At 39.6% G+C, this 27,729-nt stretch overlaps 1 protein-coding gene across 1 annotated transcript; it reads right to left on the bottom strand.

Moving 5' to 3' along the window:
- Nucleotides 1-363: 363 nt before the first annotated feature.
- LOC149299179 (cadherin-1-like) lies at nt 364-22,455 on the bottom strand. Its single transcript, XM_089486647.1, has 17 exons — nt 22,369-22,455; nt 21,524-21,765; nt 21,289-21,350; nt 6,673-6,881; nt 6,343-6,453; nt 5,891-6,046; nt 5,647-5,791; nt 5,395-5,570; nt 5,109-5,237; nt 4,456-4,638; nt 3,706-3,950; nt 3,231-3,373; nt 2,872-3,096; nt 2,461-2,679; nt 2,161-2,291; nt 1,350-1,493; nt 364-570 (listed from the first exon to the last, which is right to left on the bottom strand). Exons 1-17 carry the CDS (start codon nt 22,453-22,455, stop codon nt 364-366), a joined length of 2,814 nt encoding a protein of 937 aa, XP_089342773.1.
- Nucleotides 22,456-27,729: the final 5,274 nt, after the last annotated feature.

Below are 27,729 nucleotides of genomic sequence, written 5' to 3'. Positions count from 1 at the left end.
ATATATATATACTTATAATTTACAGTAAGCTAAAAAATGTTCTAATTGTAAGCACATTAGCACTAAAATCAACACTTCTGAAAACACGCTCGTATAGACCAATACTGTATGCATACCAACAAGTGTTTTGTATAGATATAAAAACAATAATGAAACAGTTATACAAAATTATGTTTCTCTTTTTTTAGTAAATATTGTTGCTTGGGATGAACAAAGAAAATTAAAAAAAGGAAAATCATTGGAGCCGCCTGACTTCGTGCTGCTGTACTGTGATAAAGACTGTAGTTAATTTGTTATCTGCAGATGATCACCGGCACTAGCACTTTTATACTTTTCACAGTTTCTATGATCGTAGGGGATGTTTTAATCTTCATCTCCGCCATACATGTCAGCCAGTTTCTGGAAGCGAGGTCCCCACTTGTTCAATGCATCGAAGTCCTGATCTTCATCAGAGTTGGAGGAGTTCAGAGAGCTGAGGGACCCAGCCTCAGAGCCGCTGCCTTCATAGTCAAACACAAGCAAGGAGTCATATGGCGGGGCAGTGGGGTCATTATCTGCTGCGTGGAGGTTCTGGATAAAAGGAAATGAAAAAAAACACTTTAAAGAAACTCTCTCTTATCAGCACAAGGCCAACCATGCAATACTATGTGTCATCCCAAGCACTACCACCAGCCTATGAAATAGTATAGACTAGTCTATAACTTGAATGGAGAGACATCTATCACGATTAGTGGGAACAAAGAGGGAACCCCAAGAAGGCCTAACATGAAAAATAAAGGTAAGGCGCGTATTTAATTTTTATATGAGTCAATATTTATTCTCCTTCAAACATGATAAAAGTGGGATTACTTTTTTTGGATGCTCATAGTTTAGAGCAGATTTTTACCAGCAATCTACTCTAACCTTAAGCCAATCAAAACAAACTAATTTTAATGTATATTTAAAGTAGGCTAAGCCCACATTCTTTAAAGCACCACTTTGATAAAGGCTTGGTTGTATGCTTAAGGGACAGTAACCCAAAGACAGAGGATTTGAATACCAAAGTGAGTGATTATAATTTGTATACTTTTTCCCTCATTGTGATGAATGGAAGGTAACTGTGTTGGAATCAGTTAGAGGTGTGGAGTTTAATAGAACTGTTGCATTGACTATGAATTTCACCATGACCCGTAGTCACAAGAAAAATAGGATACTACTGGTCTTACAGAAATGGAGAGTTAAGGCTTATTTCTCCATTATTTAGCTTTTTATACAGTAATACTCTGGCAATAACAGCATGCAGGGTTTACAATGATACAGCAGGGCTAACCGAGGTACACATCTACGAACTGAATCTGCTCTTTACTAACCTCGTCTATAAAATTCCCAATTTCATCTGGGTTGCTCGGGCGCGGTCGGTACTGAGGAGCCGGTAACAGAGTGGGAGCAACATCATTGCGTATCACATCTGGACGAGCATCAAGGCCACGGTGAAGTTGGCTCAAGTCAAAATCCTGGAAAGGGAAAATTAAAAAACTATGCTTTAATATTATGATAATCATAGTAGTAATAATAGTATATCTATAAATATGTTTGGCTATCATGCTGCAACTGTTATGTTTGAAATCTCACTCTATTAATTCCTGCTGCTCGCTTGGGATTTCCGGCGCGCCTGCACCATCTGAGCGTAACGTGTATGCTTTAATAGGCAATTTAGACGGCAATCTGATGTTATGCTTAACTTTGTAATATTACAGCTATAGTCAAACTCCACAGCGAATGTTGGATCTGGTTTATCTGGAGATATATTCACTAGCAACGGTTTTGGTTAAATTTATGTTGCTTGTGCCATTGTGTTGGTGTCCTAAAGGGAGGCTCCGTCGTAGTGTATTCCTCCCATTGTCAAATGATACACATCAATTCTTGTGGCATAAAGATCCAAATGATTCATAATAGATATGGATTGGCACATTGCTGCAATCTGGCTATTACAATCTATATTAATCAATAACCATTCTTTATAATGCCCAGAGTCTTACATAAACAATAGTAAGTGTAATAGAATGTCAGGGACTTGTCAGGGTACACTTATATCCATGCTCCATATAATAATTGTTTTATATGAGGATAAGAGTAGCTCAGTAGAGTACATAACATTACTTTGCCTTCCTTTTCACCTACCTGATCTTCCTCACCACCTCCTTCTTCATCATAGCAATAGACATTGTCCCGAGTATCATCTTCTGGAGGAAGTAAGGGCTCTTTTACCACCTTCTTCCGCCTCACGAAAAGCAGGAGTAACAACAACAATACTATCAAAACAAAGAGAGCACGTGTTACAATCATACAATCAAGTGCTTGAGTTCTACGCTTTATACAGTTCATTGGCACTCAGTGTTTAGCTGTATAAAGCAGGCAGACTAAAGCTAACGTTTCTTGTTGCTCTGCATCTCCACTCCGACCCTGGAAAAAAAGACCTACTCAGAAGCGCTAAGATGCCGCCGAGAATTCCAATAATAGCGGGGATTCCCAGTCCTCCAGCAAGAAGAGCTCTTTCTGCGCAGATCTTCCTGTCCTCTTCACAGTGGCACACAGTGATTTTCAGAATGGACTTGTTCTGCATTCCCATATTGTCTTTCAGGATGACACCGACATCATAAGTGTCAACTTCAAGGTCCTTCAATGGTTTTATCACAAGGTCTGCAAAAAAACAACATGTTAGCCTCAAAAACTAGGGCTGTGGATTCATGCTGGAGTTCGTAGACACGGAGTGCTGCCCAGGCTTTGTTGACCAAATGTCCCGCATGCATCAAACAAATATATACATTTTAAAATATTTTGAAAAAAGTATCCACAATGCTTATTGTGACAAGCTCCTAATTAATAACTTACTATCGTTAACCACTGAAGCTGTCCAGTTTTCACGTGCCTCAGGCAAGAGGTCCACCGTGAATGGACCAGTGTTTGGGCTCTTGTCGCGATCAATGATGCTAATTACTAAAGGGTCTGGATCTCTCTGGCAAAAAGATACGTCTGGTGTCTCCAAATATGGGCTATTGTCGTTGACGTCGAGAAGGGTAAGCAAAAGGGTCCCAGTTCCAGTAGCCGATGGATTACCTGGTGAAAAATATATGATTCTATTAAAAAAAAAGTCAGCATAAAAAACATTGCCCACCATATTACCAGACCTTTCTTCATAGCTCTGTTGCCTATTGTTCCTTCCAAAAAGTAAACATGAATCAAATCCTTACCACTGTCCACTGCCAAGATGATTGCTTTGTAAATGTCGTTCTGCACATACATGGACTCCCGATCCAGATGTCCATTACCAGTGATAATTCCATTGTCCTTGTTCACAGAAAGCCACCCAGCTGGGTCATTTCCAATCATGTAACTGCAGAGACCAAAGTCACGTGTTTGGGAACATTAGAATCCATAAAGCACCGTCCTAGTGATTCTTTCATACATCTTTATGATGTTTGCGGTCATGTTTCTCTTTTATAAGGGCAACAATGTGGCTAGCCAAAAACTGACAAAAAGTGTCAAATTTAAAAGCCAAGCAGTAATACTTTTTAGTGCTTATGGAGGCAGCTCAAGTTTTAAACAGGCCAATAAAAACATCTCCAAAAGCTACGTTTTAAAATACTAGCAGTAACATTCATATGAACTCTGACCCCCAGACTACTTTAAGACTACTATGCTGCGTAACAAATATTAGCTACTTACAATATCTTCTGATTCTGGAACTTGTCTGGATCCTGTGCGGTGTATGACGCGACCTCCTGACCATTTGGCAGATCCTCAGAGACAGACACTGATTTGACAGGCGGTACGAATACGGGGGCCTCATTCACATCTAAGACATTCACAGTGACTGTGGCAGTGGAAGTTACCAGCGGCACAGAAAAGTTAGCTTTGTTTACCGCGGTAATGAGCAGCAGGTACTGACTCTTTACTTCAAAGTCCAAACCCTGAAAGACCAAGGAACATTTGGTGTAGCACACAATAGACCTGTCTGAAGTATAGATTGTTTCATTAGAATGTGAAAGCATAAGTCCATAAAGACTTGGGGTCAGTCTAGCATCACAATTCATTGTAGTAGCTGTATGAATATCAGGGAAGCTTGCATGTATAATCATGTAGGTAATTAGAACACAGATGTGATGTGGGTATAGTTATTGTTTTATGTAGTGATAGAGAAAGGTCCCAGTGTGTATAGACTTGGAAACCTATGAACCTCTATTGCAAGGAACCTATACTGCCGGAACCCACGCGCATGGACCTGTACTACAAGGACCCGCACATGTAAACCTACGCTGGTGGAACACACATGGCAAGGAACCCACATGCACAGAGTCCTTTTTCAATAGCCAAAAGAGTCATCGCATCATACTTTATTTTGTTCTGGGTAACTTCCTATTGGAGTCTTATTGTTAGGAGATTTGTAGCAATTTTTTAAACCCTGATCTCCTTTACCTTTATGGTTGTCACAAGTCCGACATTGTCATTGACCGTTTCAACTTTGAAAGCCCCTGCTTCATTTCCTTTGATGATCTTGTATTCTGCAAGCCATGCATCTGTGCCAGGAACGTCCGCGTCTGTGACCGTCAGACGTGTAACCTCAGCGCCAACTTCATTTTCGTAAACATCAGCAACATACTGCGTCAGAAAAAGACATGAGCTTCCTCAAAACTTTTTAAGCGAACATCCATAAAAAGCACAACTACAAACACTGCCAAACATTGGGATCTTCCATGATACAATGTGAGTACACCACAAGCAACCCAAAACATTAAAAACATATAAATTGGAGATATTTAGGACATGGGTGAAATTTGGTGAAGTCATCATTTAGCTGTCCCCGTTTTGTGCGTTATGTGAAATCCAGAGTATAATGAAATGAGTTAGATAAAATGAATCAGGTATAGTCCAAATCAAATGGAAAAGTAGTGATATTGGCCCTGACGTCTTAACCCTTCATTATACTGAAATAATTAGAATGTGGTTTAGCAATACTAAAATAGTGACTGTGTGGACATTATGGACTGAAGTTCACCATTCCCAGTTATTCTACTATATGGGTTTGGTCATGTAAAGTAACATCTTAGACATGAATATATCATTGTTACCGTTGTAGGGTCAAAAATAGGAGGATTGTCATTGGTATCGGTCACAGTGATCACAGCTGTAGCAGTCGTTGACAGCCCTTCACCTTCTTGATCCGTCGCTTTGACTATCAGTGTATACTTTGGTATTTTCTGAAAAAAGAGATGTAAGAATTGCGGGATTTGTCTGATCCTGAAAATAATGGAGTACAGTCATCTGGAATGTGCAGATGTTTATGCCATGCCTCAGGCCAACATTATAAAATGTCAGAACTAGAAGTTTACTATTATTATTAAAATGGTGACCAACCTCTCGGTCCAAACCAGTAGTGATCACACTGATCTGTCCGGTCAGAACATTGATTGTAAACATCTGAGCATTGGGCTCTTTGGGTTCTTGGTCGACGATGGAATAAGCAACCATCCCGTTGTTGGTGTTGATGCTGTCATCTAGATCTGTGGCTGTTACGGACATCACGGGAGTACCTTTAAAAGAAAATCTGTGTCAGTGATAATTCATTCCACTTATTGTGTTTGATAATGCTATTGATGTTAAGCCTACCTGGTCGAGACCCCTCAGGCACAGAACCTTCAAAGACCTGCTGTGTAAACTGTGGTTTGTTATCGTTCTGATCTATGACTTTAATTATAATTTCCATTGGCTGCTCCACCGATATTCCATCAGAAGACACAGCATGTACCTGGATCTAAAACACATGTTCCATTTTTAATAATTGTTGTATGTTCTGGATCCCCCACACGTGATCTACCGAGCCCATGTTCTTTAATATTCTTCATATACTTACGGTATACATGGGAATGGTTTCTCTGTCCAGAGGTGCGTTCACCAACAGCCAGCCAGTTCGTGTCTCCATGCTAAATACACCCACAGGTGGGGTATCGGCACCTTGCCCAGTAATGCTGTAAAACACTGTCACTTCAGTAGCTCTACTGGATTTGATCTGGGGGAAAAAGATAAGAAACAAAGTTACTTTGTATATCCACACTGATACAATATAAGAAACATCCAGTTCATTTCTGCTTTCATCCTGTATTTATGCAGTATGCCTTTTTTTTTGCTTATTTTTTAAACCACTAACAATCACTTAGAAGACGGTGAATGAAAAAGAAATCTAGCAGACAATACCCATCATTGAATGTGAGCACGGGTAGAGATTGTTAGGACTGGGGCAGATCCTTTTTGAAGAATTAGGTTATATTGTACACTTTCATATCCTGCGAGTAACTCAGAGCATACCTGCACAAGCCTCTTTGGAAAAGTACCCTTCTCGTTTTCAGATACTGAGATTGGAGGGATAACCCATTCTCGTTTCTGTCTTCTCAGCAGAGGCTGCTCATTGGATAAATCCTGGGTGACAAAATAATGATTATTGATCAAGTAAGATAAACAACATATTGCAAATACGCGGAAAAAAACAAATCTCCTGTTACATTCTCTATATCAGAATTATTTAGCTACAAAACTGCTGTCTATTAGGACATTCTCACAACTGGGCCAAGCTGGCCTGAGAACAGCGCCCGAATATTAATATGTATTGCAGACCATTGGTAGTCTGTAATATCTCACCTGTTGGTGCTGCCTCCTTTCCAGGGTAACCAGAGCAGACTGTTCTTCATTGTGCTTTCCATAGACAGCTAAAATGTGAAACCTTTTCGTGGGCTTGTGCATCTTTAATGCATTCTTTACTATGATCGTGCCGGACTCCAGTACATCAAAATCTGGGTCTTCGGAGACATACTGAACGGTAGATGCATGTCCACACTGCTCAAAACTAACTGCAAAAACAGACACAAACAACCACGGTTAAAATATGGGAAACTAAAAGAAATAGACATTCTGCATTTCATTCTTTTCCTTGCAAAAACTATACAAAGTCTTCATGATTGCCCCATTTTCTGCATAAAAAACCCTGCTTTTTTTTCACCAATGTACAACCTAATGCGCTGTGACATTCATTAGTGGCGTCCTCCTTTAATTGGGCCCAGTGTAATAACGCCAGCGGTGGACCGTATGTGACGTTGTATTATATTCAATGAAACCAGCATCCCGCCCAATAGCTGGTAATAATGCTAAATGAAGTTCGTTCCCGAAGCTGTAATTTAAACAACTGCCAATAAATTAAGCAGTTCACCCGTTTAATTATAGATATACTGTAGTTTGAAGTTCCAAGAGCCCAGAAGTATAACAATTCAATGTATTACCAATTTCCACCAGTAGATGTTACCATAATAAAGTCTATTATATACAGTCTCAGGACAAGGCCTGGAGTGGCAATTACGCAAATAGTTGTTACTTTTGAGTTTAGGTTAGAAGAAGACATTAGCAGTTTTGAAACCAAAGTATAGGGAGGTGCTTCACAAATCCATGTACAGTTCCTTGCAACATTAAAGATACTGCCAGGTTATTTGGTGGGATCATATAATACATTAGATGTGATGCAGTGTAAGGTGCTTGGTGTCCCTGCTTTTTTAAAATATGTTGACAAATAAATATATGTTTTTTAAATTAGATTTTTTTTAAATGTTTCTCATGTCAGCAGCTCTTCCATGTACAATGTGCATACCTCAATACCAAAGCTAAGTCAGTAAGAAATCTCTAAGTTCCAATCTTTAATGTTCCATATGAGTTACTCTAGGTAGAATATGTTATATTGGGTCAATAAATTCCGGAATATATCAACGTCATAATTGTACGTCGGATAATTGTACGCGCTGCTTTAAGGAGCTTATCCTTTCCCATTTTTACAGTTAATTGGGCAGTGTCTTTTAATTACGATTGTGGTTCTGTTTAGTAAAGGGGCAGTAAATACGTTAGACACTAAAGACTTGATTTAGCTGTGGTTTGCAGGTAAAATGTTTGTGAAAACGAGCTTTTGGACGGCACAGGGAACCAGTTCTTGCAGCCCAACGCAAAGATGATGGAAGCCATGAATTTCTTTGGTAGCCAGTAGCAACGGCATGCGTTCTTAGTGACTAATCGCTCTCCTTGCATTTGGCTATGCAAGGAACATTGGTCCAATAAAAAGTGCCATATTTTTAACAGTGTGGCCATTAAATGTCTAGTTTTGGAACATTTCATCTTGGAGAAGTAATATGTGGAAGACACCAGTGGAACAGTACACAGGTAGCAATATGGTGTGGCACATATGTCACTTAGCACACAATACATGGAAAATGAAGGTAATTCCGCAAATTAAAGGGATCACCAAAGGCGGGTCCGCTTTGTACTGGCAGCCTCCCAGTCTGAATGCTGCTGATCCTATTCATTTATATTTAATGTAGTAATTTGGACTGAAAGCAGTTATTAAAGGACACCCCCCCGAGGGGTTAGACTCACTCATTCAATAAATGTTGGTTAGGCCGTGGCTTCGGAGCACAATAACCTTGCTTCCAAAAGGTGTTTTTCCGCTGTGTTGACTGGAGAACTGGTCTTACGGTCTTGCTGAGGTGTGATTAGCCATTTTATGATGTTATACGGTTTTATCTATTATGGCGTCGCAATAGATTAATCCTCCTTGCTTATACTTCCAGCATAAAGAAAAGCTGGGGGTCTTGCTGGTGGTTTAGGGGAAGCTTATGCCTGGCGGCAAATACCATATAGATGAAATGTGAGTCTTAGTAAGACATAATGTACCTTATCTATACGTCTCTATGGTACTGATGTCCAAGTTACCAAACCCCACAAACAACATAATGATACAAGCAGCTGTGGCAAGCATGTAGATCGCCTGCTATAGCCAAAACAATTATCAGAAAAGGAAAATCTACTTAAAATGTATCTAGAAAGATCATTTGTTAACGTCTCTTTTGAATCATAGATTGGCTTTGGATCTTAGTATGCTAGAAATTTACAGAAAGGATGTGCAAATCCTGTTGGTGCCTGAGGTGAGAGGTCAACATGTGTCTAATGTCCCAAATCTGTCAATCTGTCATTTACTATAATCCAGTATCGATGTAGATTTGTGCATTCCTTTAAAACTAAAATTGCATTTTCATTAATACATTCTCAGAGAATCAACTGAACATGACCCATAAAAAAATAATTTAACTCAAAGAAAGACTGGAAAAGAGACCTTTGTCCCACACAGCTTGCAGTCTAACTCATTTGCTTTTTTATTCATTGGTTCTGTTAATTGTGTGATCATATATGTTTTTCCGTGGGAACAGTAACACAATTAAGCTAAATATTTATCCTCAAGCATCCCTGAAACCCAAGACACAAAACAAAAAGCTCTCAAACAAGCAGTAAACGGTTCTTTGGAATCTCTAGCTGGAGTTTGGCTTGAGTTACATTAGTGGTAAATTCAGGAGCGAAACAAGATACAGGCGAGGCTTTTTCTGGAAACCCCCTGTCCACAAAAATAAGACCCTTTACCCTGACCTAATTGGTGTAATCAGAGTAACATATGAAAGCGTCCCCCTGTTCTAATAACGCATATCTGGCAGCTATCAGAATGCTATGAAACCAGATTCCAACTGCCTGGATGAGCGGTATCACAGAGAGAGATAAAAGGGCAAATGATAAATTATGGTGCGCTGCCATGTTATATGCACAGGGACCCCCCCCCCCATATATATTACTGATCTCAGTGTATATGAAGGCACTTACATGTATTTTAAAGGAGCCCCTAAACATTTCGATATTAAACTGATAAAGATCAATTTCCTAGAAATTTAGATAATATTTATCTGAGAACTTAAAAGACCCTAAACCTGCTTTATTAAGAGACCTAATCCCTTAAACCAGCGGTAGTGTGTATCGAACACATTTCCTTCCCAGTTTCATGTTAAAAAGAGGAAGGGCTACTTGTTTTTTTTTTTCCATGACCTAAAGTTTTATACAACCATTTTAGTCAAACCAGTTATTCTCTGATTACTTAGGTTTCAAAGCTGTAGTAATTCACGTTTTAGATGTAAAAATTTTTAAGATATGATTTATCTGTATCACCGAAATTCATATCCCGGCCGCAATGGGTAAACAACTGAACTTGAAATATGTTGCAGCGTCGTTCTGTGTCGTCGCCTCTGGGTCTCTTACTTGCGTTATTCTATGCAAGAAGAAGTACTCGTGAAAGTGGATGGTGTGGTTTGGCCAGTGGAGTCCTTTAAATGATAAGAATAGATCTTGCAAGGGCAGTGAACATGCTCCAGGAACGTTACACAGTGAGGACTGGTCTTTTTGCAGATGTTTGTAGAAATAGAAGTAGCATTAACATAATTCCACAGTCCTTTGTTACCACAGAATTTACCTCCCTGTCTACTTGCATTGACTGGCCAAACAGCCATTGTTAACCCCACACAAGGCATCACACAAGGACAAATTACAGTAAAAACAGAATGCATTGTGTGCGTGTCTATGACCAAGACTATAGCATCCCATTTCAAAATGCAAACCTACATCCAAACATATTATCACTGGCACGAGCTGCATCGGGAAAAGGGGGTTTCTGTCTTGCGGTAAAATTCTATGTGCTCCAAGAGCATCCGTAGAGATGGAACAGAGGGGATTCAGCCTCGGATGTTTGTTCTCCAAGATGTGCAGGCATTGTGTTTGAGTCTTTAGGAGAAATTCAAATTTAAAACACAATGTGGTTTCATGTAAATTAGTCTATTTTCCCCGTTTCCTGTTAAAGCTGTGTAAATTCCCAGGTATGTGTAAAAAAAATAAATGTGACGTAGAACAATACATAAAGATATGGGTTGTAGGCCAGCTGTAGAATTACAGTAAGTCCTCTCCTCCCCCACACGGTTTTATACAAATAAGCAAGGAGAGAAACCTGTTTGTTGGCTCCACGCAAGCCTGCTGATAATGGAAGCAAATACTTTGCCTGGACACACCCAGAGACGGTTTAAGATTAACACAGACGATTACCACGTATATAGACTGCGGCATTAGCACTAATTACAATTTACGGGGTCTACATAAAGCTGAAGCCCCTTTACTGCCAGGTGGGAGATGGGCCAGCAACGTTCTCAAGGTAGACCAGTTCACTTGGGCACATAGAAACGGCTCCGACGGATATTTACAGCAAAACACTCACACGTCGTACAAAACATACAAATCTTCAAATCCAGACAGATCCATTTCACAAAATCCATCTTACAGATAAATATATCTTACTATCAGTCACACAATATAGTTTAAGCAGCAAAACTACTACAAAATCATCATCAAAACTACAAAATTGTACTGTCCTTCTGCTGCAAAAGCATTTTGAAAAATTATTTAGAAGCGATATTAAATGTTTGAACATGTTTTTCTTTTGTCCACAAACCTAACACTCAATGGGCCAAATTTCCCTGGAAAAACAAAATGAAAGGTAAAAGAAAACATCTTGCACAGTGGTTACGAAAGGGGCTAATTCAGTTTTTGGAGACTTTGTGATGTCATAACGAGAGTAAAGAAGCAGTAAATATCTGGCCATATATGGAAATTCCCTAAGGGACGTTTAGTAAAAATGCCCTCCCCAGGGTGTCCAGGATGTTTGCTTTGTCATCATTGCAGGTGAAAGGATGACATCACGGCACGCTGCCCTGCAGCTCACATAGTGAAACCTGAGCTGCCCTGAATCACAGGCAGAGACAGAACACACCTTGGCAGGCTCTAGACAGAAACTACAGAACGAAAACACTGCTAACACTGATCACGAAACCTAGCACCGCCTGGGTGCCTTATACCTCATTTTATGTACTAACACCAGCAAAGAAACAACGCCGTTTTCACAGTGCCGGAGAGGAATGTACATTAACGTAGAACCCCATAGACATGTATAAAGAGAGCTTGAGTTAAAAAAAAATACCGTGACCGCCCCAGAAAAATGGCTCCTCCCGATAACTCCCTAAAACATCGCCCTTATATGTATCGGAGGTTGATAACAAAACTGGCATGTCATGGAAATATCGAAAGTGAAAAATCAGAAAAGTGTGAATTTATAAGGAAATTAAAGCGATGGCTGTGATGGGAAGGCACGGTCCGGGGGGGGAAGGTGAATTTCTAGAATACACAGTGCCAGAATGAAATGTTTAGCAGCCACACATTTATAAGATGAGTGTAGGTACTTTGGGGCAGAGGTTATAAGACAAGCTGAACATTTCCCCCTCCCCACACATCATGGGGTTATTAAATATGTATGGACTGAGCTAACATGCCTCTATGCAAACATAATCATGCAGACCACACTGTGGAAAAAGCTCTAAACACAATCTATTGTTTGCTTCTCTTAGGGACGAGGCTCACAAATATACTGTGTTTATTTGCAACACAAACTGGGGGTTTGCAGGTCCGATGCAATGAAACATTTTACTGACTTGATTATGCATTACGAAGGGCCAACCACATTGAGCTTCTCTTGTAAAGAAACTGAGCTGGCCCATCTTTTGTTAAAAGTATTGATTGTCATTCCAATAATATATCTGCCCATTACGTGGGGTCAGCCCAGGGCTTTGGCAGTAGAAATTCAGGGCTGGCCCTAATTTAATGAATTATTATTTATTGATTCATATACTGCAATCCTATTCCGCTAAGTCAATAATAGACCTGTGAATGAACCCCATTGTTTTAGCTAAATACCCTCAACTGTATTATTGTTATTAAATATAAATATCTGGTACTCTTGGTGCAGAATAACATAGTTTCAGAAATACATTCCCCCTAATGTTTTCTCTCCAGCAGCAGAGGCCTCACAGCTTCAGTCGCAACAAATGTTGGCCTGTAAGCTTGGTTTAAATATTGACTTCTTTATCAAAATCTGTAAAATTCCTTTCAGTGACTCATCGCTAGTTCACATTCAGGTATTTTTTGCCTCAAATATTAGTTAAATTGTCCCTCAGCAGCTTACCTAATTGTTATTTTAATATAATATCCATTTATATCTGTTTCTACCAGAATTTCTCATCAGTGCTTCCCAAGAGCATCACAAGTACATGAAGTCATTATGTCCTCACATTAACACAAGTGGACCAAACATTGTCTGTCTCTTAGACCTTAATGTTTATGTGTTATTGAGGTGCTTCAGGATGGATGCGGAGAAACTCTGCTTTTTACACTACATTCAGTCTTAAAACAGCTGTTAAGAACTGGATTTGCCCCCTGTACCCAAGCCAATTAGGAAAATCACTCTTCAAGTTCTATCAGGGTATTAATAAAGGCCACTCATGTCTGTGTGCTTGAGATTTTCAGATTTTTTTTAAAAGATTTTTTTATAATTCTAATGAATCAGTTGCAATCTCAACACAGATACAAACGTAGCTGTAGTTCAGACATGGCTTTAACCCCTTCATGACAACGCCCATACATGTACAGTGAAGGAAAAAATTATTTGATCCCCTGCTGATTTTGTACGTTTGCCCACTGACAAAGACATGATCAGTCTAAAATGGTAGGTTTATTTGAACAGTGAGAGACATTTCAAATAAGTTATACATTGATTTGCATTTTACTCAGTGAAATAAGTATTTGACTCCTTTGCAAAACATGACTTAGTACTTGGTGGCAAAACCCTTGTTGGCAATCACAGAGGTCAGACCTTTCTTGTAGTTGGCCACCGGGTTTGCAAACATCTCAGGAGAGATTTTGTCCCACTCCTCTTTGCAGATCCTCTCCAAGTCATTAAGGTTTCGAGGCTGACGTATGGCAACTCGAACCTTCAGATCCCGCTACAGATTTTCTATGGGATTAAGGGATGGAGACTGGCTAGGCCACTCCAGGACCTTAATGTGTTTCTTCTTGAGCTACTCTATTGTTGCCTTGGCCTTGTGTTTTGGGTCATTGTCATGCTGGAATACCCATCCACAACCTATTATTAATGCTCTGGTTGAGGGAAGGAGGTTCTCACCCAAGATTTGACAGTGGGATTGGTATTCTTAGGGTCATAGGCAGCATTCCTCCCCCTCCAAACACGGCGAGTTGAGTTGATGCCAAATAGCTCGATTTTGGTCTCATCTGACGACAAAACTTTCATCCAGTTCTCTTCTGAATCATTCAGATGTTCATTGAGATCGTTGACAAGATCCTCCTATGTGTGAATAATCGCACAAACTGTTGTCACCTTCTCACTAAGCTGCTTGGCGATAGTCTTGTAGCCCATTCCAGCCATGTGTAGCTCTACAATCTTGTCCCTGACATCCTTGGACAGCTCTTTGGTCTTGGCCATGGTGGAGAGTTTGGAATCTGATTGATTGCTTCTGTGGACAGGTGTCCTCAGAAGATTAGGAGCACTCCCTTTAAGAGAGTGCTCCTCATCTCAGCTTGTTACCTGTATAAAAGACACCTAGGAGCCAGGCAACTTGCTGATTGATAGGGGAGCAAATACTTATTTCACTGAGTGAAATGCAAATCAATTTATAACTTATTTGAAATGCGTTATCCTGGATTTTTTTGTTGTTATTCTGTCCCTCACTGTTCAAATAAACCTACCAATTAAAATTATAGACTGACCATTTCTTTGTTAGTGGGCAAACATACAAAATCAGCAGGGGATCAAAAAATAGTTTCCTTCACTGTACGGGCTCACGATGCATTGTTTTTAATGGGTTTAAGGACAGCCCATTGTCGTTAAGGGGTTAAAGGAATAAATGTATTTACGCCGGTGCACTTAGACTACATGAGAACATGAGGTCCTGAGCCTGCACTTTGTGAGACAAAAAAAAAGAAAAACATAAAGAAGTGGAAATTAGCTAATGTATCCAGGAAGAGAAAAGAATTATGTAGATAACGTCAATATTTAACCCGTATTTTTAGTGCTGCAGTAGCCGTGATATGTTCAAAAAAGACCAAAGTCCAAACATGCTTATCAATGCATTCTGGTTCTACCAGTTCCTTATCAGCACAGTAAGGAATGATTTTTAGAAAGCCATGCAAAGTGTATGGAATATATATATATATATTTATTCATATAATATATATATATATATATATATATATAATTAAGGTGAAGTTAGCACAGTTCTTGAGTATCAATAGGTTTGGATTTGCCATGGGGCACACAGGACAATGGGTTGTCTTTCAATAGGTTAGGCAACAACATGCTCTTAGAATGAAAAAGGACAGGGTGTTATTCTGAGTATGTCACACTCCCTTCCCAGTGTGTATGTTGGTGTGATTAGGCCAACACTTGATGCTTATGCGGCAATTACTTCAATGACACAGGAGTGGCCTCGTGGTTTTGCTACAACCTTTGAAGTGGGGACACTCATTTTAAAGCCCATCCTTATTACCCATCAAAGAGCCAGATGTCTCTGGCTAATCTAGCCAAACCACCAGGAGATGGGATTATTTATTATTATTATTATTATTATTATTATTATTATGACCATCCTATTCCACAGCGCCATCTAGACCTTTTGGACCTTGGCCCGTGGAAATATAGCCGCTATAGATAGATGCATTGCTATGTAAATATATTCCAAAAGTGTGGTACCTGCCCTATAAATAACCACATAGTGCTTTATTAATTAAAGCTGCGCATGTTCTAAAATAGAAAGAGGAACCGGTTTGTCTTCTGCCTCCTATTCGCTGATAAGTACAATTCCATCCATTGGTTCAAAACCTTGCCGGAATTCATTTTAAGAAATTTTTTTATAAAGCAAACATAAGCATTAATTAGTTAGCAGTACAGAAATGAATAATTTTGTGCTCTACGACATCCAGTACGTAAAAGGAAATGGAACCTTGTGAATAAATAATGTTACCTGAACTCTGATTATTATAGAGTTGATATTTTGAGCCATGGGGTAACCTTATGAGAATTTAGGGACAATCGACAAGTTCTTAGATTATAATATTATAATAAATGAGTCTGTGTCTGTCCTGGTAAACTAATCAGATGACACAGTGACAAGCTCACCGACTTAGCGTTAGTGACTTAGTAATCATGTCATCCATCCACATCATGGTCGTGTTACCGTGGACATCCTGGAGTTTGTAATCAAACGGAATGACTCACAAGTGACTTTCTTTCTATAAACATTAATGTAAGTATGGGAGGTGTGACAGTGTCCTGTCATTAAACCACTTTATGGCAATGAATTAAATATACAATATGTCAACCAACACGCACACTGCCTTCTGTTTCATTCCTTTTCCTTTCGATTATAATGGAAAGAAGCTTAATTTTGTAGGAGAAAGCATTGTGCAAATGCGGATAAAGGATAGGTTCAACAAATATTCCATCTGGACATTGAGTATCATGCGATCCTGAGAGACCAGCCGTCAACATGATTCATAATCACAGAGTCTACTCATCATTGCGTGAGAAGACACAGCTGTAATGGCAGAATTCATTTATTCATCAAGGTCCAGATAATATACAGCCACCCGCCATCAACAAGCAAAAACAAAAGCATTTTTCCACAATATTAGTCCTACCATTCCTGAGACTCTCTGGCTACCAACATAAACAACATATCTTCCATGTGGCCACCCTGTTTTACACCACTGGCCCTTCATAGTAACATAGTACATAAGGTTGGAAAAAGATCGCAAGTTCAACCCTTCTACCTAACCTTTCTACCCTTGATCCAAAAGAAGGCAAAACCAACCCCCCTAATTAAGCTACTTTGAATTCTGCTATCAGGGGGGAAAAAATCCTTCTTGACTCCAAAAGGCAATCGGATTTCTCCTTGGATCATCTGGGGTTTAAATACAATATTACAAAATACCAAATTTACCAAAAATACAACAGGCAACAGTGTGTAATGAAATTCAGCCTTTGGCCTGTTGAATAGGATGGGAGCTGTAGACCAAAAGTATCTTAAGTACTAGATGTTAACCCCGTCCACAAGGTCAAACGCTGCTCTGGAATTTCGCTGAACACCTGGGAGATCCCAAGAGGCAGATTAGCTGTTGACCCCCAGATACTTTAACTGCCCTACACTCAAACAGAAAGCATAATTTATTAAAGTAACTAGCATTCGCCTTGAAAATGAATCTAAATATTCAAACTTTCAACTTTCAAGAAATACTTACTCTTTGCAAAAGAAGTTATCATATCAATGGGGAATATGTACAAACAAACACTAATAACAGTGGCACAAGTAAACATTTCTATCAAAGCAATGCTTGATACAGTGTTACTTTGTAAATCATTTAAAAGCCTTGAGAATTTTACATTTTACATGTAAAACCAGGCTAAGAGTTGTTTTCCTGCAGAAACTGCAGTCTCTTTCCCTATTGTTTCGATTTTATATATTAAATAGCAGCAACCAGTCCTCCCTGGGTTACCAAGGCAAACATTTTCAAACCAGATACACCTGCCAGATAGTCTCCTACATGCCAGGGTTTTAAAAAGGTGGAGCTGTGATCAACCATTTCTAACCAGAATTACAAGGAAAACCAGAAAGAAGGGGAATTACAGCGTAAACCGATACGATCGGTTATTTGGGGTTTATTCGCCATGTTTACTGCTATATGCAGTCCAGCTAGACTACCTGTTACTTATTGACTTATATAGCGCCATTATATTCCAGAATGCTGCATGCATTTCCCTAGCCAGCTAAACAGTCTATGCAAACTCAAAGTCATCTTATATGCAGAGACCTTCTCATATATAAAGAATTCTTATATTGTTCCGTACATTAAGGGCCAGAAACTTATACATAAGTCTAAAATCACAGTGATAACCACAGCAAAAATACTATCCTATATGCCCCAAAACTTTGGAGTTTCTATTGTACTTATCTGCTCAGAGCCTTGGAAGCTGTGATTAAGGCACTCTTAACGCGTCACTGCAAGAAGCATTAACATCACACAGCGTCAAGGCTGTGAACGCAAGAGCATCGCTGTCTGAAAGAGATACGAGGTACCCCCTGTCTATTAACACTGCTTATTCCAATAAACTCTCTCTCTCTTTCCCCCCTCTCTCTATGTATATATGTATTTATATATATTTAGCATTTTTTTTATTTTACAAGGATGCCCAAAACTCTAAGCCGCAACAAGGGTCATTGTTCACAGCAAATATTCATAGTAGGGCAGGTGATAAAGGCACAAAATAAATTTCATTATGCACAGAATTACAATATTTCTAAGTAGTTAGATATTTTTTAAAAACATATAGTGTAGTTGGATTTTGTTTTGGAAATCAAGCTATTGTGGACTTTAGATTTGTTTGATTGTTTTACCAGTATGTTACCATCAAGCATTGTATGACTGTAACAAGTGGCAGGTTTAATTTTTCCTTCTCTCTCCTGGAAGCTATATGGTGAGTTTCTGTACTTATATTATATATTTATGATATTTATATAACAAACAGGAGTTAAAACTTGTAGATTATTGCATAGTAACATATTTAAAATGATTAACATGATAAGCCATCATTCAAAAACATATGGTTCCGAAGCTTACAAAACTGTCTTTTTTCTGGTCGCTTTATCTGGAAGGAGTGATGAGATACACTGAAATTTCAATTTCAAATGTTTTTGGGTACTTATAAAAATGAACATATATTTTAAAAGTTGTATTTGAAGGGTTAAGTTATATTTATGAGATAAACAATGATATATCCTCTCTAGATACAATGTACAATTGGCCACAGTCCTTGCGGTAGAGTCCAGAACTGACCTTATCGACAGCTATGTGCAAGGAAATCTTATTTCTAAAAATGGAGAAAACACACATAATCGATATTGGCCAACAACATATGAGTCACAAAGTCTGTGTACGGTTCTAAAAACCAAAATGAAATTATGTTTTGCGGCACTATTGCTGCACTTTTTAAATTTGCAGACAAGATATGACCCACGGCCTAAGGTCTTGACAATAAAGAGAAAAAGACTCTCCTTCCCTTTCCCAGACACACAGGAAAGATGAATGTTGCGCAACACAATCTTACAACATTTTTAAAAAGAAACACCCCTGGCCACAGAGGGCCTGTGATAACAAGCCCGTTTCAATTCACCTAAGAACAAAGGAACTGGCTGCATGCATGCATAGAGAAGAACGTGCACCAACAACACTGAAGAAACATTCTAACCTCTAACAAGCTTATCAGGGTATGTTCCAGGTGACACCGCCAAAGAGCAGGAGCCATTTTCGCCCCTTCCTCCATCAGGCGCTCACCTTGGGTTGAGGACAAGATCCACAGCCACCACCGTCTTTCCATTTTAAGCTAGTTTTCAACCCCGGACAATTGTGAATATTGAATTTTTTTGGGAATAAAAACGCAATGCTTTGTGTTTTCCACTTAACCTACTATTGACAGAGGTCTTAAAACAGAGGGGAAAACCATCAATAAGACCACAGAGTGAAGGGAAGAGGGGTATAGGGGCAGCATTGAACAACAAAGTCTTCTCAGAAATGACGGTGATATTCTACGTTTCTGGAATTGGGGATGGTTTTCAAATCTTGCAATAGCACAAAGTATTCCTGCGCTTTAAAACACACTGCAGTTTAACAGTGATGTGATGAGGGTTATCATTTCATGTTTTATATAGCACCATCATATTCTGCAGCGCTGTACAGTGGGTCAACAGGACGTTACAAGTAGTGCATAGCATAACAATTTGATCTACAGAAGCAAATTATGGAGGGTCCAACTCAAATGAGCTCACAATCGCCATTATATAAAGGGCTTATTTTTTATGTATTTACAATAAAATGAAACTATAAGAGTGGAATTACTTTTTCCATTAGAACTTTCATCTAATGTTTATTCCATGGCATGCGGTGTTGCCCTGTTTTGGGGATATTAGTGTTATCAATGCCAGGCCATGTTATTTGAGTTCTATAATACAGTTTACCATATAGATACAGTTGTTCCTAAAATTTGTGTTTTCCTCTGATCTTTTCTCTGCCGGCTCATTGGCGACAGCCTCGGGGCAGCAAACAGATTGAAAGCAAGTATAAAGGGCTGCAATTACCAGATAACATTAAAAAGAATCTAAGAGATCTAAACATAATCAGTTGTGAATGTGAATTATCTACTACATGCAGCAATCCAGTGCATCCAGTGACTTGATCAACTGGTTTTATCTCTTCTTGTGAACCCCCCCCCCTTAAAACCTGGGTGGTCAAAGCAGAAATAAAAGATTATATTCAGGGTCTTACCTCTTCCTATCACTGTGTGCTCCTTCAGCTTCCTTGGCACCGTGAAATAGTAATTTTCCTCTGTAAAGCCAGTTTTGCTGCATGATACCCATTCTGACAGCCCTCCTATTATCTGCTATAGAGAAAGAATATTTTAGTGTATACAGCAGAATACAGAGAATCTACTTTGAAAAGTTTATTTGGTCCATTCCATCACCAAATGCATATTTCTCCCAAATTTGTTTTATAAATGTCAGTGAAAAAATATTCTTAATTCTAAATCTTAATAATTCTTATATGCAGACAACAATAATTGTTCTTTTGCCAAAGTTCACAATTAAATTAATTCTTAATGTATGGGTATATAGAGACAAAGTGTGCAGGGGCAGCTGTGGCAAAGTGTGCATGGTCAAGGACATGCAGTGTGTCCCAGCCTTTCCCAACCAAGTGCCCCCAGTATGGACCGATATTCCATTTATTCACCAGGTACCACTAAGCACCTCTTTCCTGCCAGATGTCAGTATTGATCAGATAATAAAGTACACCCATGCTTATTATCATGTATTCATCAGGTACCACCAAGCCCCTGGGTCCTGCCTTGAGAAGTATGAGTATAGTACACAGAGTAAATATAAGCACCCACACTCACATAAGAGGTGTGAGGATTAGTGAGGACAGTGGCATTAATGGACATTATCTAAAATACACAGAGCAGGGGAGAGGCAGGTAGGGCTTCTTGCTGTGTAGCTTCCAGCAGCTGTTTGGGGTGTTTATATGCATTACAGGGACTGTTCTATGTGGAGCTGGGTATTACTAGGCAAACGTGACATCCAGGTGGGCAACTGCACAATGACTTTGGTCTTAAAAGAGTTTTAGGGGACAGGTTGATGGTTCTTGTAGGTGGAGGTCGCAGCATTCGGTGGGACATAAAGGCAACAAGTCTTATTTGGCCATTCCTGGCAGGACAGTTTGTACATAGAAAGGTAATCCCCAGACATCCCTGGCACTCGTCAAGGACAATTTATAGTGTTTTACAGGGACAGTCCGAGTAGTTTCTACATAGTGGCTTACTACAGAAGCAGTCGGGGCAGTAAGTGGGTAGGTAGGACTCAGAGGGGCAGTTTTATGAACACTAAGTATGGCAGTGAGTACAGAACTAACCTGTAAGGACAGACAGAGTAACAGCAGCCGGGCGCAGGGGATCCGGACTTTCTTCATCCCCACTGGGGACATGGAATGTAATGAGTGGGTGCCGGGCTCGCTCGGGTGGGTGCTGTCCTGCGTGCTTCCCAGTCTGTGAGTGTCTCTGCCTGTCTCGTCTCACTGCTTCGCCTGCACTTTAGCCCGGGGTGTGTCCGGGACAGGTACGGCAACACCCAGATTCCGATCTGCTTACCCCCCCCGTGGGGGCGGTGTCACCGGGGCAGGTGAGAGGGAACAGTCGCTGTCACCGGTGGGGGTGGTCATTTTCACAGTGACTCTCCCACTGCCGGGGTGGCGGCACGGGAACTGCTGCAAAGTTACTGTAATCGCTGAAACTCCTACCCTGATCATCACTGACACCCCCAGCGTGCAAAGCCGGCCCCGGGAGCAGATCCCACTCACGGCGTGGGGTCTGCCTACCGCACCATACGAGTACTGGGAAGCAACATCTTATGGGTGTATATCGGGTAATACAAGAAGGGAAACCAGGGGCACTGATGGGCACTGGGCAGTGATTTTAATAGAACCACTCGGAAAGGACATATCAAAGAGCTATACCCCCCAAAGTGACAATATTTAGGTGGGACAGTACCTCTTTCCTACCCTCATGCCTCTGTTTTGTAGTAGCTCAGAAGGTTTGTCGGTAATCATAGTGTCCTAGAGCCCTAAAGGTTACAATGTGTATATAAACAAAATTTCTTTGTTTATGAACACAAAACTGAAAGATACCCTGTGTTCTTTTTCTGTGCACTCAGAAATAGTTAAAATATGGGCTTATAAATGAAACCATAGTGTGCCACTTTGTCCATTAAATATTTAGAGAGGCCATACAAAAAGCATGTGAGAGAACAGACTTCATAGTCTGCCTTATGGTGCGTCCTCACTTGAGAGCATCTCAATGTTTTTTTTCTCTCTGGTGCCATTACAGAGAAAAAATCTCTATCTACTTAATAGTCTGGTCCCACCCAAAAGGGCCATCCAGAACTGAATGAGAGGCAAATTTCCTATGCAGGAGGGAACCAACAACCCCAGACGTACATTTCGAACTTCATTGGCCTCATCAGTGGTGTTTGGTTGATATTCCTCTAGACGCAAGAGAGCAAGAAGGTCCACTTGAGTAAGCATCGCATAGTTTTTAGCATTTCACCCTTTGGCAATCTCTTGAGGCTCACCCCAGGTGTAATGATGAGTCTAGATGTAGATCTCCTTGCTCTCTTGTGTCTAACTGGATGTCAGTTATACTCTATTGTTATGTCAGATGGATCCCTTCTACATGATGATGATGATACTGTATATTTGTAAAACAGGCATCAACCTGCTACATAATAAATTACAAAAATACAAAACCTAGCTGTCCTGTGTGATGCATTATAGCCACCAGCGTGGAGATTGTCCGCAATAGCCATCCTACCTAACTGACCCCAGCGGAAACAATATTTGATTCACCGTACCCCACAATTAATTGCCATTACCCCACATTGTCCTCAATATACACTCCCATTCATTAAGTATTGTCATGGTATATAATAAAAACATGAGATGTTCACCAATAAAAACAGGCACTTAATGGCCCATGTAACAGTGGGGCTCCACTGGGGAGCATTCTCTATTTTTATGCATATTAGTCTGGTCCCACCCAAAAGGGGCGAACGGAATGAGAGGCAAATTTCCTCTGCACGAGGGAACCAACAACCCTCCTTGCTCTCTCGTGCCTGATGCTCTCAAGCTTGGCTGATACTCTCATCTGTTCTTGGTGAGTATCTCACATGCTTTTTGTATGGCACTATATTTAAAGAGCTATGAAAATGAGTACAAAAAGCATAAATGTTGGGTATGACTTTAAAACGGGACACCTTATTATGATGTTACTGGATTTCCACATAACACATTGCATGGCTATATGATTCATTGATGGGCACTGGCATGGTCATATCCCTGGCATTTATGAAACATTAGCTAGGGAACAGGGAAAAGCTGGCACTTTCTTATTCAATGGCGGTCCTGCCACTCACTGGAAGGGAACTTGGTATCCCAGCTAGTAATGTAAGCGTGACGCTTACAAAAATCATAGCATCATTGGAAAAAAATTCGAAAGTAAATATATTTGTAAGCTTGCGAGCAGGGCTCTGTCCACCAGAGTTAGAAGGAGGTGCTATATAAAAGATAATAATAATAATAATAATAATAATAATAATACGGTATACTTTCTTCACGTTTTATTATGCAGGTGTTATTATTGTGTATTAGCACAGATGTTTAGATGGCATTGCTACCATTGTTACTGAAGTGACAATTGACACCTACAAATGGGCAGGATATTAGAGACGACAGCAGTTATATTGTGACAATACTACTTGGAGATCTTGACCACGTCAGTTCAGATTCCATTGAAAACTGCAGGGTTCTGTTAAAAGTGACAGTGATTTAGGGGAGTTAGAACGAGGTCTTTGTGTATCATGGAGAACAGTGATTGTGTGGGTTGTGTCTCCTCTAATTGTGACCGACTTGCCCCTGGTTTTGGCTTCATATTTCAGCTTTTTTTTTCTACTGTTGGGCTTGTAATTTTTAATGGAGACCACACCACACATATTGATTCTGTGAACCTCGTGGGATGAACAGCCCAGTGGCCAGCCTAATAACTTCCAGGACTAACCCAACGTCACAATGAATAGCCAATTTGTAAAGTGTTAGAAAACAGGATCCGGGTGGCAGTTATCTCTCATTATAATCCTGCACCTACAGTCACTAAAACTGTATGGGCTTTCTAGAGAGAATATAGACCTCCTAAAGGAAGCTTTATTTTTTATTTTTGCTAATATATTGCTTACATTTTGTTAAAAATGAATGGGATTCATGAAGTTCTGGCGCTGGCCTTCAGCCCAGGGATATATAGCATTCTGAAAGGCTGGCTGCTTGTCTGACCATTATGTATATATTTGCTCTTTTGTTGACTTTGCTCCCGCTACACGCTGGTATTGCTACTGAACATGCTAATTGTGCCACACTGAGATGGCAAGTTACCGCGGATTTAACATTAATAAAAACGTATTGTTAATTGTATTTATTAATAAATAATTATGTTGATGTTTTTGTGGTAGATTTTGATCCTTGTTTTTGCACACGTGTAATTTAAGGTGTTGGAGACGGATCTCTAATTTTTCACACCTATAATACACAATGACAGATTCACAAGGGTGTGAGCTCTTACGCCCCCAACTGGCCACTAAAGAGAACACTGTTATAACAAAGTTATTATGATGCATCGGATCCCTGGGGCAATTCTAATTGTTAATATAATAAATGTTGCATTAAGGCGCTTCTCAGTTAAGAAAAACCTGTTTATCCAGTGTGATAAACCTCACTATGTGAGATCAAAAAAGAGACTGTGATAGAGATAAGGGTGCCAAGATCCATATTTCAATGTTTACTTTATTCCCATGTTATAGTACAGGGATGGTAACCCCCCCTTTAGCTCACCATGAATACCATGCTTGTGATATGTGTTTTAATACTATCCTTAGGTTGTGTCTCTTTGAAACTTGTTGGGTTCTCCTGTTAGAGGATGAGTGGGAGATCTCTGTACATAGGTTTATTATACCTCTACAGTATATTAAAATATATTGTGTTATGGTATATTGGTCATCCTTTACTAAGAACCCCATAAATCTTTTTGAGCTCTGCAACCCCCCCCCCCAAACCCCTGCCACTTAACCTCCAGCAAACCCTTAGTGTAAAAGTAACCCAAAGTTCCCTGGAGTTGAGTTGAAGAGCTTTTTGTTCTGTTTTTTATTTACTTGTAAACATAGACAGAAGAACTAGCAGTTTCTATACCTGTAGTTTAAAAACAGGAAATAGACGTGAATCATACTGCAGTCACCAGCTGATTTCACAAGAGACGAAACAACCCGGGGATCAGGAAGAGATGTGATATGAAACATGAGATAAGAGCAGTATCCCAAAAGAGAAAAAATAGCACGAAACCAGCCTCAAAGGCATCTCTCTCATACGTACCGATTGTCAGATCTTCCTTTTTCATATTTATTGTCGGACCTGATTTGTTTTACCATGTAGCCACAAGAAAAGGTCTCTGATATGTTTAAATTATTTGTTGCCATAGCAGAAGAAAATTCTTCTACACAGTAAACTTCCTGTTTGGTTAAAAGAACAGTAACAGTCACTCTGCTTCTAGAGCACTCAGCTTATGGTTTGCTGGAGTGGGACAGCTTTTAGAGGAACACTCAGAACAAAAAGCAACCAATGAATATCAGTATAATATTAATGATCTTTCCAGTGCTGTAATAAACTAAAACTAAGGCTGTATAGCTGTCTTGGATTCCAGTCACTCCCTGTGCTGTACAACCCCCCCCCCCCCTTGCAATGAATAAATTGGAATCTAATCCTCACCTTAAGGAGCTATGACCTCCTACCTCTTGGACAATTTGTGGTAATTAGAATGCTCTTTACAAAAACTCACCAGGCAGACAGTATAACTGCAATGACTAATTAAACATTTCTATGGGAGGGACAGGAAAATGTAATAGACTAACCCTAAATTAGCATAGTTTATCCAATGAAGGGGTGAGTAATTTAGGAAATAAACCTCCTGCTTTCCCCACTGATGAGAAAGTTAAAATATTTGTATTACTAAATGCTTAATTGTAACGTGACACAAAAACTGGCACTGATGTATAGTTCCTATACAAAGAGAAAAGGCTTCAAAAAGGATTGTGTTTTATATGATTGAGCCTAAAGTGCAGACAAAATACAGATCTGCCAAGTGTCTAACTGCCTGAATACTGGAACCCATTCTCCATTCACATTTTCTACATCATGGTTTTAGAAACCCCCAAAAAACAATGTCTTACATCCCATTTAGGATAAACATAGGTGCTCTTCACAGATTAACAATATGATTTACATTCTTATTCTTTACTGCTTAGTTCCATCAGAACCAGATAAGTATTCTGGTTTTCTTTACTATATATTTCATCTTTTAATCTTTCCTTGGATGTAAATGATTCAATCTAAGCCAGGACATTTTGTAAATGTGTGTACAATTGGTACATGGATGAGTAGTATATTAGTATATAATAAGTTTATCTAAGCGTTGACATTTGGAATGACTGGCACACTGAAAAGTCTCAAGCTTGCCAACCACATGCAACCGGCAAGAACAAGACTTCAGAATCTAATAGGGAATGTCAGACATGTGACAATATTGCAGAACAATTATTGATAGGGAAGTCAACAAAATCTGCTGCAGTAATATACGATATATAAAACCTGCTGTTATTACATGGTGCTGCATCATTAAGTCTTTGTAAGACTAAGCAGTGGAGACACTACCATTTCAATGTACTACATTTACCTGGACAACAAATACAACAGCACTAGAGGGTATAGATGCAATTGCCTAGAGTACACCTTTGTGGGATGAAGGAACCAGTCAATCAAAAAGCAGGGGTTTTCCTCTAAGATTTTCCAAATCTCTCCCATTGAAGCAACTCCAGGACAGATGTTGGGGTTGCAGTTTTATAAAGATCTTTATAAAGATCATTACAGTATTAGCCATGTCAAAGCAGTTGCTTGTAAAATGGTATCTTGTGACCATTGTCTTTTCTTCATCCGCTAATCTGCCCTCCAGTGAATACAAAGGATTGGGGAGGGGGTGTAGTATACGTTGGAGCACATTTTCAGAGAGGCGATTGTATTTCATCCTTTTTAGTTTGTTCATGTGTCTTTCGTGCATTGGCACAGAAGTAGCAGCAAAGTATCGCTTCAGTGCATTAAAGCCAGCGTACATAAGAATTAATATGTGTAAAAAGTGAGAAGACCAGTAGGAGGAGTGGAACAGTGAACAGAAAAAGTGGTAAGCTATAATCACTTTCCTGTTTGGTGTGGAATCACAGCTGCAGCCCTTATACAACACTCTCCGGGTGTTGAAGAATTTCAGCAAAAGGTACAATAGGGGGCGCTCGTGTATTCGTTCCGTGTAAATGAAATGAAAAATACAAAATAAAAATAGTGCAGGTGTACAAAAATATGATGTGCCCTGCGTATTGCAGATTTTACACTCAGTGTTTGTTGATCAGTGCGTCAAACAGGTGTACTCTCGGGGTCCACGTGTGGGGTATGTCACTTTTGTCTCTCGGTGACATACCCCACACGTGGACCCCGAGAGTACACCTGTTTGACGCATTGATCAACATAAACACTGAGTGTAAAATCTGCAATACGCAGGGCACATCATATTTTTGTACACCTGCACTTTTTTATTTTTATTTTGTATTTTTTCATTTCATTTACACGGAACGGAATACACGAGCGCCCCCTATCGTACATAAGAATTAATACAGAAGTTAGAATTAGGGTTAGTCAATTCAACACTAACATGTAAAT

The sequence above is a fragment of the Sceloporus occidentalis genome, unplaced genomic scaffold (genome assembly GCF_023333645.1).
Source record: "Sceloporus occidentalis isolate IW3139 unplaced genomic scaffold, rSceOcc1.0.p SCAF_29, whole genome shotgun sequence".
NCBI lineage: Eukaryota > Metazoa > Chordata > Lepidosauria > Squamata > Phrynosomatidae > Sceloporus > Sceloporus occidentalis.
This window is presented reverse-complemented; position numbering and strand designations above follow the sequence as displayed.